Raw genomic sequence first — 16,113 nt, 5'->3', positions numbered from 1 at the left:
AATAGAAGCCCAGAAAAATACTATGAGGATAAAAGGGACAAAAATGCTTTATCATATAAAGGACAGACAACAAACAACTGATAATATAAATAAATCTTAGTTTAACCCAAACAGTCCTTTGCAATAGATCTTTTGCATCATACTTCTTTCAATCAAAAGCACTTGAAGCAACAGATATTACCTTTTTTAGACACAAGGTAAAACCTAATATAAGCTGAAACAAATCAAAAAGAAATTTATGTAAGACAATGAAAAATCTTTACACTTACCTAAGGAAACAAAGTATTTCATTGGATACCAAAACTGAAAAGTTGTAAAGTTAGACAATCCATATTACCTCTGTTGGTCTTTTGCTGAGTGGATTTCGTTCGATTTGCTTTTACTTCCTTGACAGGAGTTATGTATACATCTTTATTCTTTTCTATTAAAGGAAATAATACAATTATTAAAAATAGCCTCATAAAAGATGAGCAAGTCAGTGACAATCAGTCCCAACAGCAGCTACTGAAATGTACCATAAATAAATGTCGCAAGTGTGAACACTGGCAAATAAGCAAGCAAAACTCTTAAGAACATTGTAGGCATGGTATTATGGTGAGAAATGTACACAAAAAAATCTATACAAGTACAATAAACACTTATCAGTAATAATAATACACTTTCCCAAGTGAATTTAATTAGAAAAACTTTTCTTCCATTTCTGACATCTATCACTTATATGTTAGAGGAGGAGAATCTTATACTCAGGTTACGATATCGTTACCATCTTCACTCTGAAGAGCAGTCATAGTTGTGATGTCATCCTGTGCTGCTACAGCTTGGTCACTATGTTCTTTAATTCCTTTTTCTAACTGAATCTTGATTTTCTCCAAAGCTCTTAGACACGTTCTATCTTTTACTTGCTGTAATAGAAAAAAAAAAAATTTTTATGTAGCATATTTTTTAATGCAGCATTTTCTAACCTTTTAAAAAAACTATATAATGATAAAATTAACAAAGCATTCTAAAAATTCTATTATATTTATGAAGGAAATATTTAAGAAATGAGCACCAAGTACTAATGTATGTATAAATCAAATATAATGTAAATTCTACTTTGATAAAAAAAACATATACACATTAAGAGTGACTAGAAACTACTTACTTCCTGAATCTCATTCAACACAACCAGAAGATCTTTAGCAAGATCGTTACTGAGTTCTAAAGAACTCAAAGTTTTCATATAGACCCGAACTTCTGGTGAATGTGGACATGTTAGGATCTCACTGCAAATTTTCATAGCCAGATTGTCATGAACTGTTAAGGCCTGGCAAATCAAGAGAAAAATACTGATAAATTGAAATGGTATCTTTATAATACAGTCCTACATATCATTTCCAACTAATGATCTTGTCATAATCCCAAAAGGTCTAAAACAAAATTAACATACTCCTCCCCATGTGAGCTCCCCTTCTTATAGTAGATGCTGTGGTACAATGTGTACTGAACCATTCACTCTCCAGGCTACCATGAGTTTTAGAGGCTAAAAGTTCCCAGGTGTAGACTGAACCAGACTGAAGACAAAATAATAGGCTTTGCTTAAGATCACACTTCCTCCCCAAGAGTTAATCCACACTGAGTAACTGGTAGATGTACAGGTACACAGCCCAGCCTTATCTCAATTCTGGACAAAGCAAAGAACAATCCCAATTCTGGAACTTCCTGTGAGATCAGCTGAGGCCTTAAGACTGCATGACAGTTCAATTTCTTCCTCTGCCCAATCTATTTCCTTCACTCCTCCAAGATGCTGCTCATCAGAGTACACCCTAATGTCAACAGGTTCTTGAGGTCTTTAGTCACCATCACCTAGGACCTCAGAGTTATCTTGGATTCCTCCAATTCCCCTGCCTCAAACAAAGCTCTTTCTCCTAGGCTTCTATACCAGCAACTTTTTTTCTGTCAATTTCTACTACTTTTTACTACTACTTTCTATTCTCTTTCTACAAGCATTTATCTCCAAAACCAATTTTTAACTGCTCTCTTTATTAATATTCTCTATTCCTCTTACCAATTCACCACACCTAATGAAACTGACAATCAAATTAATCTTCCCAATAATGACTGTTATCCCATTAAGCCTTTCATTATACTCTCTGCAAATAGAGTCAACTCCAAATTCCCTAAGGCCTATTCAGGATCCTTAGCTATAATGATTTTTCCAGTTCCCCAACATGACTTGTAAAACCAGCTACATTTGATCATCTGTACTGAGTCTTTTTCTCTATTCAAACCACTTCTCAAATCCAAACAAGGCCTAAGTGAAATTTCTCAGCGAGATTTAAAACTAGTAATGCTGAACTTATCATCCAAACCACATGAAACTTGCCATCTTTTAAAATGCTAAAGCACTTAACTATATCACTGACCCTTACTATATTTTGTCTTAATGTTTGTAATCTTCTTTCTAATAACATGTAACTTAGTAACTCAAATGAGGTATGCAGTCACTAAATATCAATTAAAACAAGACCAATACCTTCAACTTAATACACTGACGTCTGAAATAATTCATAACATTATTTTCAATATGGTGAATGTTTGATCAAATGATATTAAAGGATTAAAAACCAGTTTAATTTAATTTGTGGGAGAGTATGCACTAACTGTATCTTCTCTAAATTAAAAACAAAACTAAGCTTCAGGTGAGTTTCATCCTTTGAATTCCCCTTCCCTGTATCAGAAACATAGCAGGTAAGTCCATAATTGAGCACTCAATGAGCCCTACATAACAGGTCATTATTCAGAATGAGTAACAGCCAGCATGAGGTGGGGAGCAGATGGTAAAAATGATGAATTTTTGGTAATTTCTGTTCAGTAGCAAAAATGTTAGCACTTTTATTTTTATATGATTATCTCCCCATTTCCCAAAAGGCTTTTTTAAATTAAAATGTAGTTAATTTACAACATTAGTTTTAGGTGCATAACAGTTATTCAGTATTTTTATAGATCATACTCCACTTCAAATTATTTTAAAATAATGGCTACATTTCCCTGTGCTATATAGTAATATCCTTGTAGTTTATTTTATAAATAGTAGTCTGTGTCTCTTAATCCCTTATCTCTGTCTTATCCCTCCCCTCTCCTCTCTGATAACCACTAGTCTCTATATCCGTTTGTCATATTCATTCTTTTTATTTTTTAGATTCCACAAATAAGTAATTAACAGAGTATTTGTCTTTGTCTGAATTATTTCAGACAAATAAATTATTTCAGACAAAATACCTTCTAGGTCCACCAACATAGTTGCAAAAGACCTTTTTCTTTTCTTAGTGTTACGTACTACCACATACACCAGAAATCCCAAGATCAATATGCAGCCTCTCTATTTTAAAGAAACTATCAGAAGGATTATTTTACCAAAACAACAGTGACCTGCATGCTAGTTACTACCCTTACCATCCATAGGTTAATATACTCACCCACCTGATAATCTTGGGACTTCTTGGCCTGAGGATTTAACCCACTTGGTCTTGTCAAATCTACAAGTAACTCAGCAACATTAGTGATATCTATTTCAGCTAAAGGAGAAGATGCTGGGGCATTGGCCAGTGTTTTCAGAGTTGGCAGAAAGGCTTCTTCAAAACATTCCTGGTTAGTCCTATTGAAAAACAATTCAAGGTATGTTAGCAAAGAAAAAGCATATGATTCTTTAAAAACAACATTATATGTAAAATTCACCCTATCAAGATATAGTACATGTTTATCTAGGAAAGAGCCAAATAATTCAGGTAGATAGAATCTAGGTAAATTCTTCTCATTTACTACTGAAGAAAAAGAAAACTAACAACAAAATACTATAAATATGACTCATGAGGAGCCTAGATTCAATTTCAAGCTGGACTTTGGTTATCAATATGACTAAATACCTGCTTGCATAAGCAAACAAGGGGAAGAACACGCCTAGGCAATGTCGAAGTCGAACATCCTCTTCAGTCACAGGATTGTACCATAACAAGACAAGATGAGAAAGAATCCTGCTGCTGACCAAAAGTCCAGAGAACATCAGCTTGGCTAGTCCTTCTGCAGCTCCTGTCCTGAGTTCAGACACCTATTAAAAATGACTTTCATTAAAAGAAAATTTTTATTTGTATTAAAACTTCCCTTTTAGGCCTTACATTGTAGCCCATCCTACAGTACTTTTATATAAATTTATCCAAAATCATTCATGCTATTAATGATTATTTAAAGGCACATAAGGGGACTTTATTTCTTTTTAGGTTAAGGCTATGTGACAAACTATTAGTCTAGCTATAAATTCCCTTTCAACTCTTCAGAACAAAAAGAACCAAAAGGTAATATTGTGAAACCAGAAACCAAAACCATATATATTAAACACTTATCATGGTGCTAAGATATAGAAAACTTTCAATAACGGTCTCTACCATCAGAGAAGGTGTCTATAAATGAAAGTTCCACAGGCAGGAGTGGCAATATGTGTGAATAACAGGTAAAATGTGAATAGAAGGTGCACAAGAAGAAAAAGGCATTCCTGGTAACCAAAACTAGAGAAAAAAATGAAAAAGAGATAGTGGTATTCAAACAGGTACAGGTACAAAAGAGTAGCAGTTAAAAATACTGGCTACTGAGCCTGAATTAAATTCAAGCCTCTGACACTTCCTAGCTGCATAATGTGATCCTATGCATATTACTTAATTTCTTTGTGCCTCACTTTTTTCATATATATAAAATGGGTAACAGAAGTACTTATCACAAAAGACAAAGAATATATGTAAAACTCTTAGAAGCGCCATCCACACAGTAAACCCTTAACAAATGCCAGTGATTATTTTTATTACAGATAGAAAGTAAGTTTTCTTAGGAATCAGATTAGAGAGACCTTGAAAGTTAGGTAAAGAAATTCACCCTCAATGAAGTAGGATATAGTTGAAGATTTTTGAAAGAGTACTTAGACAAATGAGATTTCAGGAAAATTATGTTGACAAATCATAGATTATTTAACTAAATTCTGTGACGTATATGCAGACTACATCCAAAACGTTGGGCTGGATGAAGCACAAGCTGGAAACAAGACTGCCGGGAGAAATATCAATAACCTCATACACAGATGACACCACCTTTACGGCAAAAAAAAACCAGAGGAACTAAAGAGCAGCTTGATGAAACAGAAAGAGGACAGTGAAAACACTGACTTAAAACTCAACATTCAAAAAATGAAGATCATGGCCATCCAGTCCCAACACTTCATGGCAAATAGATGGGGAAACAATGGGAACAGACTTTATCTTCTTGGGCTTCAAAATCACTGCAGATGTGACTACAGCCATGATATTAAAAAGACACTTGCTCCTTGGAAGAAAAGCTATGACCAACTGAGACAGCATATTAAAAAGCAGACACATTACTTTGCTGACAAAGGTCCATATAGTCAAAGCTATAGTTTTTCCAGTAGTCATGTGGATGTAAGAGTAGGACCATAAAGAAAGCTGAGCACTGAAGAATTGACGCTTTTGAGCTGTGGTGTTAGAGAAGACTCTTGAGAGTCCCTTGGACAGCAAGGAGATCAAACCAGTCAATCCTAAAGGAATTCAATCCTGAATATTCACTGGAAGGGCTAAAGCTGAAGCTCCAATAGATTGGCCACCTGATGCAAAGACCTGACTCGCTGGAAAAGACCCAGATGCTGGGAAAGACTGAAAGCAGGAGGAGAAGGGGATGACAGGATGAGATGGTTGGATGGCACCACCGATTCAATGGACAAGAGCTTGAGCAAGCTCTGGGAGTTGGTGATGGACAGGGAAGCCTGGTGTGCTGCAGTCCATTGGGTCACAAAGAGTTGGACCCAACAGAGCAACTGAACAACAACAATGTTGACAGGCCATAATCTGGGAATGAAAGACAAGTCTAAACTAGAGGGGACAGAAGGGAAAACAGTGGAATGAGGAAATACAAAAACTATTTCAGAAATTTTTTCCAAACTCAAAAATAAAAAGAAAAATATAGAGGTTGATAAGATTAATAAGTGCCAGAGTACTGTGGAAAGAGTACTTTCCACACACAAACTCATTTAGGGCTCAAAACCACCATGAGGGCAGAGACTTTGTTCCACCCAGCACTGTACTCTCAGGAGCATATAGTGACGGGCACATAAATAGCTGTCAAGTACTTACTGACTAAATTAAAGAACCAGCCCACTGAATAAGCATCATTTTCCCATTTCAAAGATTAAAAAACAGTCCAGAGACAATAAACACCTTATTGAATTCAGATTCAAAGATGTTACTAGAACACAAGTCTCTAAGTCTCCAATTCCAAAGGCTGCATGCCTTTCATCTTTTTAAAATTTCTAACATAGGAATTTGAATTGGGACAGGACTTCAGGTCTTTAAAGCATGTAAAAAAAACTTGTATATGGCCTAGAGGACAATTAAGAAAGTCAAGATTTTTTTAGTGGTTATGACAAAAATAAAATCAAAGTCACAGAATCTAGTGAAGCCAGAAAGAGATTAATGAACCTGCACTATTTAAAAAAAACAAAAAACCCAAAAAACAAAACTCATTCATCTACAGTCAAACAGTTTTCCTGTTCAAAGTTTTCTACTGACATCTATGCAATGTCAGCAAGCCCACAGCACTGGATAATTCCCAACAAGAAGTCAGTCTTATTACTTGGCTAGTAACTTAAAATTTAAGAAAATACTAATAAGGACTTATTTCCACCAATTTATAGTCAAAATGTGATGTCAAAAACTGTTACAGTAAGGAAAGACATTAAATGTTAATTTTAAAAAGGTCAACTGATCAAAAAGATACTTACAAACATAAAACAAACAACAGAGCCCCAAAACATCTGGAATACATTGATGGGACTGAAGGGAGAAGACAGCTTGAAAACAGTAACTGAAGACATTAATACGCCGCTTTCCATAACGAATAGAACAGCTGGACAGACCAAAAGGAAGTAGAGGACTTAACACCATGAACCTACCAAATATACAAAACACTCCCCCCAACAACAGTAGACTGCCTAGTCTCTTCAAGTGCACGTGGAACAGTCTCAAGAATAAAGCCTGTATTAGACCCAAAACAAGTCTCAATAAATTCATAAAAAATGACATCATACAAAGTATCTTCTCCAACTACAATGGAAAACACCTGAAAAGCATAACAAGATAACTGTAAAATACAGAAGTATGTAAATTAAACAATATACTCTTCTTACACACCAACAGGTCAAAGTAGTCATCAAAATGAAAATTAGAAACTACTTAATTAGATGAATAAAAATAAAAAACAAAAACTTTTGATACGCACCAAAGTGTTCAGAGGAAAATTTATAGCAGTAAATGTCTACGTTAAAAAAAAATCTAAAACCAATAAGCTAACTTTACATCTTAAAGAACTAAAAAAGAGACAGAAAATTAGAGGGAAAAACAAACTCAATGAAACTGGAAGTTGGTTCTTTGAAAAGATCAACACACTTGAAAAACCTTTAATTATATTGACAAAAGAAAAAAGACAAAAATAACTAAAATCAGAAATGAAAGCAGGAACATTACAGCTGACCTTACAGAAATAAAAAGGATTATAAACATAATACTAAGAACTGAATATCAACAAATTAAACAAACTAGATGAAATGAACCACATCCTAGAAACACACAAATTGCTTAAGAAGAAATATAAAATCTGAATACACCAATAAAAAATACATAGATTGAATAAGAAATCAGAAACTTCTCCAAAAGGAAAGTCTAAGACTAGATGTGTTCACTGATAAATTCTACCAAATATTTGAAGAACTGATATCAATCTTTCTCAAAGTCTTCCTAAAAAACAGAAGAGGAGAAAACAATTCCTATCTCAATTTATGAGGTCAGTATTACCCTGACACCAAAGGCAGACAAAGACAATGCAAGGAAACTATAAATTAATTTTCCTTATGAATACCAATGTAAAAAATCTTTACCAAATTACTAGCAAACCAAATCCAACAACATATTAAAAAGATTATACAACTTAACTCAGTGGGATTTATCCAAAGAATGCAAGGGTGGTTCAATATAAGAAAATGAAGCATTATAATGTACTATAGCAATTGAAAAAAAATCACAGGATCATTTCAACTCATACAGAAAAACCATTTGACAAAATTAGACATGCTTTTATGATTAGGGGAAAAAACCTCAGAGAAATAAAAATAATTTCTTCAAAATGATAGAGGGCATTCATGAAGAATCCACATTATAGTCAACAAAGACTGAAAACGTTCCCCCTATGATCAGAAATAGAACGAGGATGCCTTCTTTAACCACTGCTATTCAAGACTACACAGCAAGTTCCAGCAAGAACAATTAGACCAGGAAAAGAAATAAAAGATATTCAAATTGAAAAGGAAGAATTAAAACTGTCTCTTCACAGATAACTTGATCTTCAGAGAGAAAATACCAAAGAATACACACACAGAGAAACTACAAGAGTTAGCAAATGAGTGCAGCAAAGTTGCATGATACAAAATTAAATCAATCCACACACAAAAATACAGTTGAGTTTCTATACAATATGAATGAACAATTCAAAAAAGAAATTAAGAAAATAATTCCATTTACAATCCCATGAACGGAGCGGCCTGGTAGGCTACAGTCCATGTGGTCGCAAAGAGTCAGACCAATGCAATACTGTAAAGCAATTATCCTTCAATTAAAAATAAATTTTTAAAAAAATGGGCAGAGGAATTGATAAACATTTTTTGAAAGGAGATACACAAATGGCTGACAGGTACATGAAAAGGCGCTCAATATCACTAATCACCAAGAAAACACAAAACAAAACTAAAATGAGGAACTTCCCTGGTGGTCCAGTGGTTAAGACTCCACCTTCCAACACAGGGCGCATGGATTTGATCCCTGGTTGGGAGAACTAAGATCCCACATGCTGTATGGTGCTAGAAGAAACCTGAATACTTTTATGCAAAAAAAAAAAAAAACCCAGCAACAACAACTGATCATACCTTGCACCATATACGAAAGATTAACTCAAAAATGGAAAAAAACCAAAATGTAAAAACCTAAAAAAGAATTTAAGGGGAAAAAAAACCCCACCACAATGAGAGTTCACCTCACACTGTTAAAATGGTTTTACCAAAAAGACATTTGGCAAGAATCTGAAGAAAAAAGAACCTAGGTGCAGTCTTGGTGGGAATGTAAATTGGTGTAGTCATTATAGAAAGTAGAAAGAAATTCTTCAAAACAGTAAAAACATAAATACTATATGATTCAGCAATCCCTTTTTGGGGTATATATCCAAAGGAAATGAAAAGAGAATCGTGAAGACATATCTGCACTCCCATGTTCACTGTAGCATTACTTACAAGAGCTAAGATATGAAAACAACCTATGTGTCCATTAGTGAATGAATAGAGAAGCTGAGAGATATATAGTGCAATATTATTCAGCCATAAAAAAGGAAGGAAATCCTGCCATTTGCAACAACAGGACTAGACCTTGAGGACAATAAACTAAGTGAAACAGCCTGACAAATACTTTTGTTGTATCACTTATATGTAGAAATCTTTCAAAAAGTTAAACTCAGAGAAATAGTAGAATAGTGGTTACCACAGATTGGTGAGTGGGGGCAAATATAGAGAGGTTTGTATAGATGAATAAGTTCTAGAGACCAAATGTAAAACATGGTGGCTAAATGATAACACTATAGTATTACTAAAATCTGCTGAGAGAACATAAATGTTTTAACTTTAAAAAGAAAGAAAGATTGAGGATATATTAAGCAATTAGTTGGGATGAGGAGCAGAAGCAAAATCCTAAAATAGCAAAGAAGAATTAATATATGACCTGGTAACCCTACTTCTAGAAATATACTCAAAAGAATTGAAAACAGCTACTCAGCCATACATGTCTTCATAGCAGCACTATTCACAACACCCAAAGGTGGAAACAGTCCAAATATCCTTCAGCGGATGAATGGCTATGCAAATTGTGGTATATACATAGAACAGAATATCATTCTGCCATAAGAAGGCTTGTGACACAAGTCAAACATAGATAAATCTTGAAAAAAAACTAAGAGAAAGAAAGCAGACAGGAAGTCACATATTTTATGATTCCATTTATAGGAAATATCCAGAAGAGTTATATCCATAGAGACAAAATGTAAATTGATGGTTGTTACAGGCTGGCAGGAGGAGACACTGGGAACAACTACTTAATGAGTAATTTCCTTTGGGATAATAAAAAAGTTTTAAAAGTTAGAAGCAGTGGTTGCACTACACTAAATGTCAATGCATTGTTCACTCTAATATTGTTACTTTATGTTATGTCAATTTCATCTCAATAAAAATTAAAAATTTTATAATTTAAATGTTTATAGATGCTTTAAAAATGTAGTTAATGAGTACCTTAAGGAAAGCGATCTAAGCCCATACCATATCTTAGAACTTGCGCTCACTCAATATAAGATTATTTTAAATTATTTCTCAAGACTCTTTGGGAGGACTTCCCTGGCAGTCCAGTGGTTAAGACTCCGTGCTTTCAGTGCAGGTGGTGGGAGTTCAATCCCTGGTCAAGGAACTAAAATCCCCGTGCCAAAAAAGAAAAAAAAAAAACTCCTGGGGAAGAAATTTGTAAGTCATAGATCATAAGACAGAGAAAAAAGATGAAAAAACAACAACCTCCCAACAGTCATTTCATTTCTGTTTACACTTCAATTCTCTAAACATGTAATATGATAGTGGGAAATCAGGTATATTATAAGTGAAAGAATTTAATTGATATTCAAAAGGCAAAAATCTTTAAAATGCTGGCCAAGTTTAAACTTCAGCTTAAAAACTAAAGAGCATAAACATATATATGCTAAAAATGACCTTGTACACTAATAGGGCCATGATTATTTCTTACCTCGCTATCTAAGAAATCAGAAAGTAGTTTCAGAACATTCTTGGCTATAGCAGTCTCTTCTTCAGATTCTTTTGACTCTTGCTCTTCATCGGTGTTTATGTCTGCACCTTCCTTTTGAGTAGCTTTGATTTTTTTAGTTTTAAATGGTTCAAATCCAAATGTCATCAGTTGGTCAAAGATTGCCTTTAAAGCACTTATTTTTATTGTCACATCATCAATTTGCAAAACCTAAATTGAAACAACATCCCCCACCAAAAGTAAATTAGGTACACTTTCATTCTGTTCACACAAAATAAAATTAACATATATCTTAGTCTAATTTCAACAACAGTGTCAAGTCTACATATAATATTTTTAAAAACGCAATTAAAATTTATTCTAAAGTTACTGTTATTTATACCATGACGTTTAAGAGTTACATTTCTTTCAGAAAAAGTTCATCAGTCAGTAAAAGTTTCCTGAACTAGAGTCAAGCTGAATTATATTATTTGTTCCTTTTATAAATAAAAATGTGTATGAATATGTGTTCAACGAGTATATGTTCAACTATGATTTTATTATGTTTTTAAGATCTAGAAAGACTGCTCCATTATATTGCAATTATTTAGGTCATCTATAAAGACAAAAATATTACATCCTAACTAATGAAAAGCATTTACTAGAACATCAGTATTCCTCTAAGCTATCAAGCTTCATTAAAGACAATTTTTTTCTTATTAGTGCAATAAATTCAGGTTTCATTAATCATCAGTTCAGTTTTCATTGAACTGGACTCTTTTATAAAGGGAAGTAAATCACAAAACCCAACAGTTTGTATGAGTATCCTAAGTTAAGAAAACTGAATTCCTATAAACCAAATTTCAAAGCCATGAAAAAAAATAGAGTTGAATGTTTCTACTATGAAGAAATTTACTATTAGTATATTCTCTAATGTACTTAAATTTTGGTCATTGATAAGCCTGATTGATTGATAAACTATACAGCTTAGCCCATAGAATGAAAAAAAAAAAAAAATCACCAGCAAGTTTGTCAAATAAATGAATTGAGAAAAATGGCTCAAAATTACAAAACTTAATTTCAAGGCACATCTATTACATTTTCTTATGGCAAGACTTGGAAATTTGCCAAATCCAAGTGCTTATTTCTAAAAATGTAGTGTCATAACCATTCTCTACAAATTTCAAACACACTACTCTCTCAACAGCATCTTGGCTTTCCTTGCCCTTTTCAGTCCTTTACTGACTAGCAATAGCTCTCAAAATTGGGTTTTTTTTTAATGAAAGATTTTAAAATTAAGTAATTTCCCTCTTCTGCCTTTCTAACAAGTGTAGATATATTTCTTAAATCAGTTTCTGCTAGTCAAACTTGATTTAAAAAAAAACAAAACTGATTTCTTACTTTCCCAAAATATAGCTCTTTTCCTTTAATCTAAAATCTTCCAATGACAGCTCTGAAAATACCTTAATAAACAAATGAATCTGCTGTGGTTAAATTCTTTTGAATGCAAATCCCTTTGAAGATCTAATAAAAGTCCAACCCAGAATAACATTCAAAACATAGGCAAAATTCCATAAACAATTTATTTTACTGCATTTGTATCTGGTATCACCCATATTTTTAATGTACAAAAAATTATACTGTTAATTTTTCAGACAAACATTAATAGCCAGTCCCTGAAAAAAGCTCAGAGATCAAAGTTAAAAGTTAAAAAAAAAAGGTCAATTTTAATTGTTTAAAATTTTAATTCCATGACAAGACTACTATTAACTATTTTGATTTGAAATTAAGGTAAAATTATGTAATGGTCTTGATAGGGAACATTCATTTATTTTTCACACGAACTTGATTTTGGCAATTCCTTTCCACTACAGAAAATTATATAGGAGAAAACAATGCTCCTATAACTCTGTCAAATGGGGGGATGAGTTTAGTATTAAATAACTTCCTAATGCTCCAGGACACTCTTAAGCATTAAATTCATATTACACTTCTTCTAAAATGACCAAAACACTTATTATTCACGTTGTTGTCACATTGTGTTAGTCACTCCATTGTGTCCTACTCCTTGTGACCCCATGGACTGTAGCCCCTGAGGCTCCTCTGTCCATGGTGTTCTCCAGACAAGAATACTAGAGTTGGGTTGCCATTTCCTTCTCCATATTATTCATGTTATATCAACAAAAATTAAAAAGATCAAAATTCACATTTCAAATTTAAAAGTCAAGTGCATTACTGTACTTTTGGAAAGAGTTCTAGGCTATTTTTTTTTTTTTTGGCTGCAGTGCTAGAAATTTTATATAATTGTCTAACTTTAATCTCCTCTATCAGCATTCCACTTTGAAAACAACTTGTAAATTTTCAGAAGTACTCATAATGGTATATAGGGCAACTTAATGAATGTTTTACCTCATTTTTAGAGTCAGAAAGCACTGTACTTAGTAAGCTAGACATAAATGAACCCTTCACTATAAAATGTTCTCATAAGATTTTTCTTCCACTTAAAAAAGAAAGTAAGGACTAGGGGTCAATCTACACTTCACTACCCTTCCTCTAGAAAGCCAGAAAATTGAAGTTGACAACTTACTCATTTAATTTCTTAGCAAAATCTCTTTGAAAATGTAGGATTTTATTTCCTGGCCATCTATAAAGCCAATAAATAAAATTCACAATAGTAGATGGGACTCCTTTTAGAATTACTAGTAGAATCACTGATGCCAAAACCTGCTGATTTAAATAGTAATGGGAGATTTATTCTCCATCTTGGAGCAAAACCAGATATATGGCCAAGTGCTATGAATGATTCATCAGAATAAAGTACAAAATCTTTCTCCCAGTTTGAAAAAAACTGTACACCATCTTAAAGATAATACTTGACATTCCAAGTTTCCAAAAGAATCTCACATAACAGAAATTTTACTCTGATAACGAGCATGGGATGATAAATATAAACAAAGCAACGTTAGGAATTTAACCCTTGCACATTAAATGAACTGATTAGATGCGAAGTACTCCAAAAAAGGAAATTATAACCAAACACTGAAATTTCTGAGAACTATCTTTTAAAAAAAAGTATGGTTTAAAATTTTTTTCCTTTGATAGAAGTCACAGTTTGACTATTTCCAGAACACATGACTTACCCATGTCCTCCCTAACTGTATGCTTTCTTTTTCTTGGCAATATCATATGCAACATTAAAGGAAGTTTCATTTGGGCCTAGCTTTACTTGGAAAATACACTTCCTTCCATCTCCCCACGTTGTCACAAAAGGACAGTGTGATTCATGTAGCACTTGGTGTTGTCAGATGTAGTGGAATAAAAAGCTGCAAGGTATTTTTGTGCAAATTGCTTGCCAACAGGTAAACGGGAGCACTTTTCATGTTAACTTGAAAACAACATGTGACAACAAGGATTATCATTTTTATGAAGATTTTTTTAAAAGACTCAACCCAATCAATAGTTGAATTTCCCCCCAGATCAAAAATACCTTGCAGCTTTTTTATCCCACTACATTTGACAACTCCAAGTGCTACATGAATCACACTGTCGTTCTGTGACCATGTGGGGAGATGGAGGGAAGTATATTTTCCAAGTAAAGCTAGGCCCAAATGTTAAAAACAGATGCCCAAAGGAGCTAAAAAGTCAAATGGATTCCATTGATACACTAGACTTAATCCCCTCTTGTCTACTCAATGGCACTCAAGCAGCTGAGCACTCTCTCTCTTCCCTATATTGTCACTTTTTTCATTCCACGTTGGTCCTTCTCATTAGGGTACAAAACAGGCTTTAATTTTCTCCATCTTAAAAAAATTCAAACCAAAAAATCTTTTTTTTTTACCCTATATCCTCTCTTGCTACCCCTCCATTTCTCTGTTACTCCTAACAAAGTAAAACCTTGAAAGAATAGTCTACACTGGCTGTCTCCAATCCTTCTCAGGGAGAAGGAATGGAGAAAAAAATCCTCTACTCAATAATTCTCTCCTTGGATCACTACAATAGACTTTGACCTTCACATAAACTACTTTCACGAGAGTCACCGAACACTTCCTTACTTGCCAAAGATGGTCAACCATGAAGTCTTACCAACCTGTCACAAGCATTAGACAGTTGGGTCATCTTGGCCTCATTAAAATATCATCTTCACTTGCTTTCTAGGACATCACACTCTCCCCTATCTACTTCACCCTGGTCTTAACTGGTTCCTCTTCATCTCCCTTGCCTGAGCCCTAGGGAACAACAAAGTTGAGATCTCTTCTCAAACTACATGCATTTGTCAGGTAACATCCACTCTCTAGGTATCAGATACTATTATAGAATAAAGACTCCCAGATCCATGTGCTCAGTCTGGGCCTGTCTTCTAGCTCCAAACCCACATACAAATGCCTCTCCAATATACACCCATTTGTACCTCCAATTTCAAACTTACCATGTCCAAAATTGAACTCCTTATCTCATTTACCTGCCATAAAACCTGTTATTCTGTTTTCCTTATCACAGGAAAGGGTAACTCCATCTTTCCACCCATTCTGGCCAAACTCCTGTTTCCTTCCACTTCTTTTTCTCACATGTCATGTCACATTCATCAGCAAATTCTACAGACATTGTCTTCAAACTTAAATTACCATCACTTCTCATGACCCCAAAAATCATAACACTGGTCCAGGTCATCAAATTCTCTTTCCTGGATTATTACAATACCTTATGAGTAGCCCTGCTTCCATGCTTGTATCCCTGTAATTACTACTAGGGATCTGCAAACTATGACTCATGGACCAGATCCAGTTGCTGTCTATTTTTATACAGACTCTAAGAATAAAATTGTACATTTTTAAACAGTTAAAAAATGATATCTCATTATGTGCTAAAATTATATGAAATTTAAATTTCAGATTCCATAAGTTTTATTGATCTACAACTACACCTAATAATGTATCTCATCTATGGATGTTTTCAACCACCACAGCAGGGCAAGAGTTCAGACTATACGCCCTGCAAAGTCTACAAAATTTACTCTCTAGACTTTTACAGAAAAGGTTTGACAACCCATGATCTAACTAACACTATACCCAGTCAGAGCATAAAAATACTCTACACAAAATCTTCCAATTCCTTCCCATCTCATTCACTGTGAAGCTACATCTTTATAGACTGCTAGACATCTATAAAGACACGGATGTCAGCTACCTACAAACTCTTTCTTCTACTG

General features: G+C 33.9%; 1 protein-coding gene across 1 annotated transcript in view; it reads right to left on the bottom strand.

The window, feature by feature from the left end:
• Nucleotides 1-16,113, bottom strand: part of NCAPG (non-SMC condensin I complex subunit G) — a 41,634-nt gene that overhangs the window by 2,343 nt on the left and 23,178 nt on the right. Inside the window, exons 14-19 of the mRNA XM_043871089.1 lie at nucleotides 10,911-11,138; nucleotides 3,906-4,087; nucleotides 3,463-3,637; nucleotides 1,145-1,306; nucleotides 764-902; nucleotides 338-421 (exon numbers count right to left, since the gene is read on the bottom strand). Coding sequence (XP_043727024.1) covers nucleotides 338-421; nucleotides 764-902; nucleotides 1,145-1,306; nucleotides 3,463-3,637; nucleotides 3,906-4,087; nucleotides 10,911-11,138 — 970 coding nt within the window. The remainder of the gene's footprint in view (nucleotides 1-337; nucleotides 422-763; nucleotides 903-1,144; nucleotides 1,307-3,462; nucleotides 3,638-3,905; nucleotides 4,088-10,910; nucleotides 11,139-16,113) is intronic.

This window comes from Cervus elaphus, chromosome 17, assembly GCF_910594005.1.
Source record: "Cervus elaphus chromosome 17, mCerEla1.1, whole genome shotgun sequence".
Taxonomy (NCBI): domain Eukaryota; kingdom Metazoa; phylum Chordata; class Mammalia; order Artiodactyla; family Cervidae; genus Cervus; species Cervus elaphus.
This window is presented reverse-complemented; position numbering and strand designations above follow the sequence as displayed.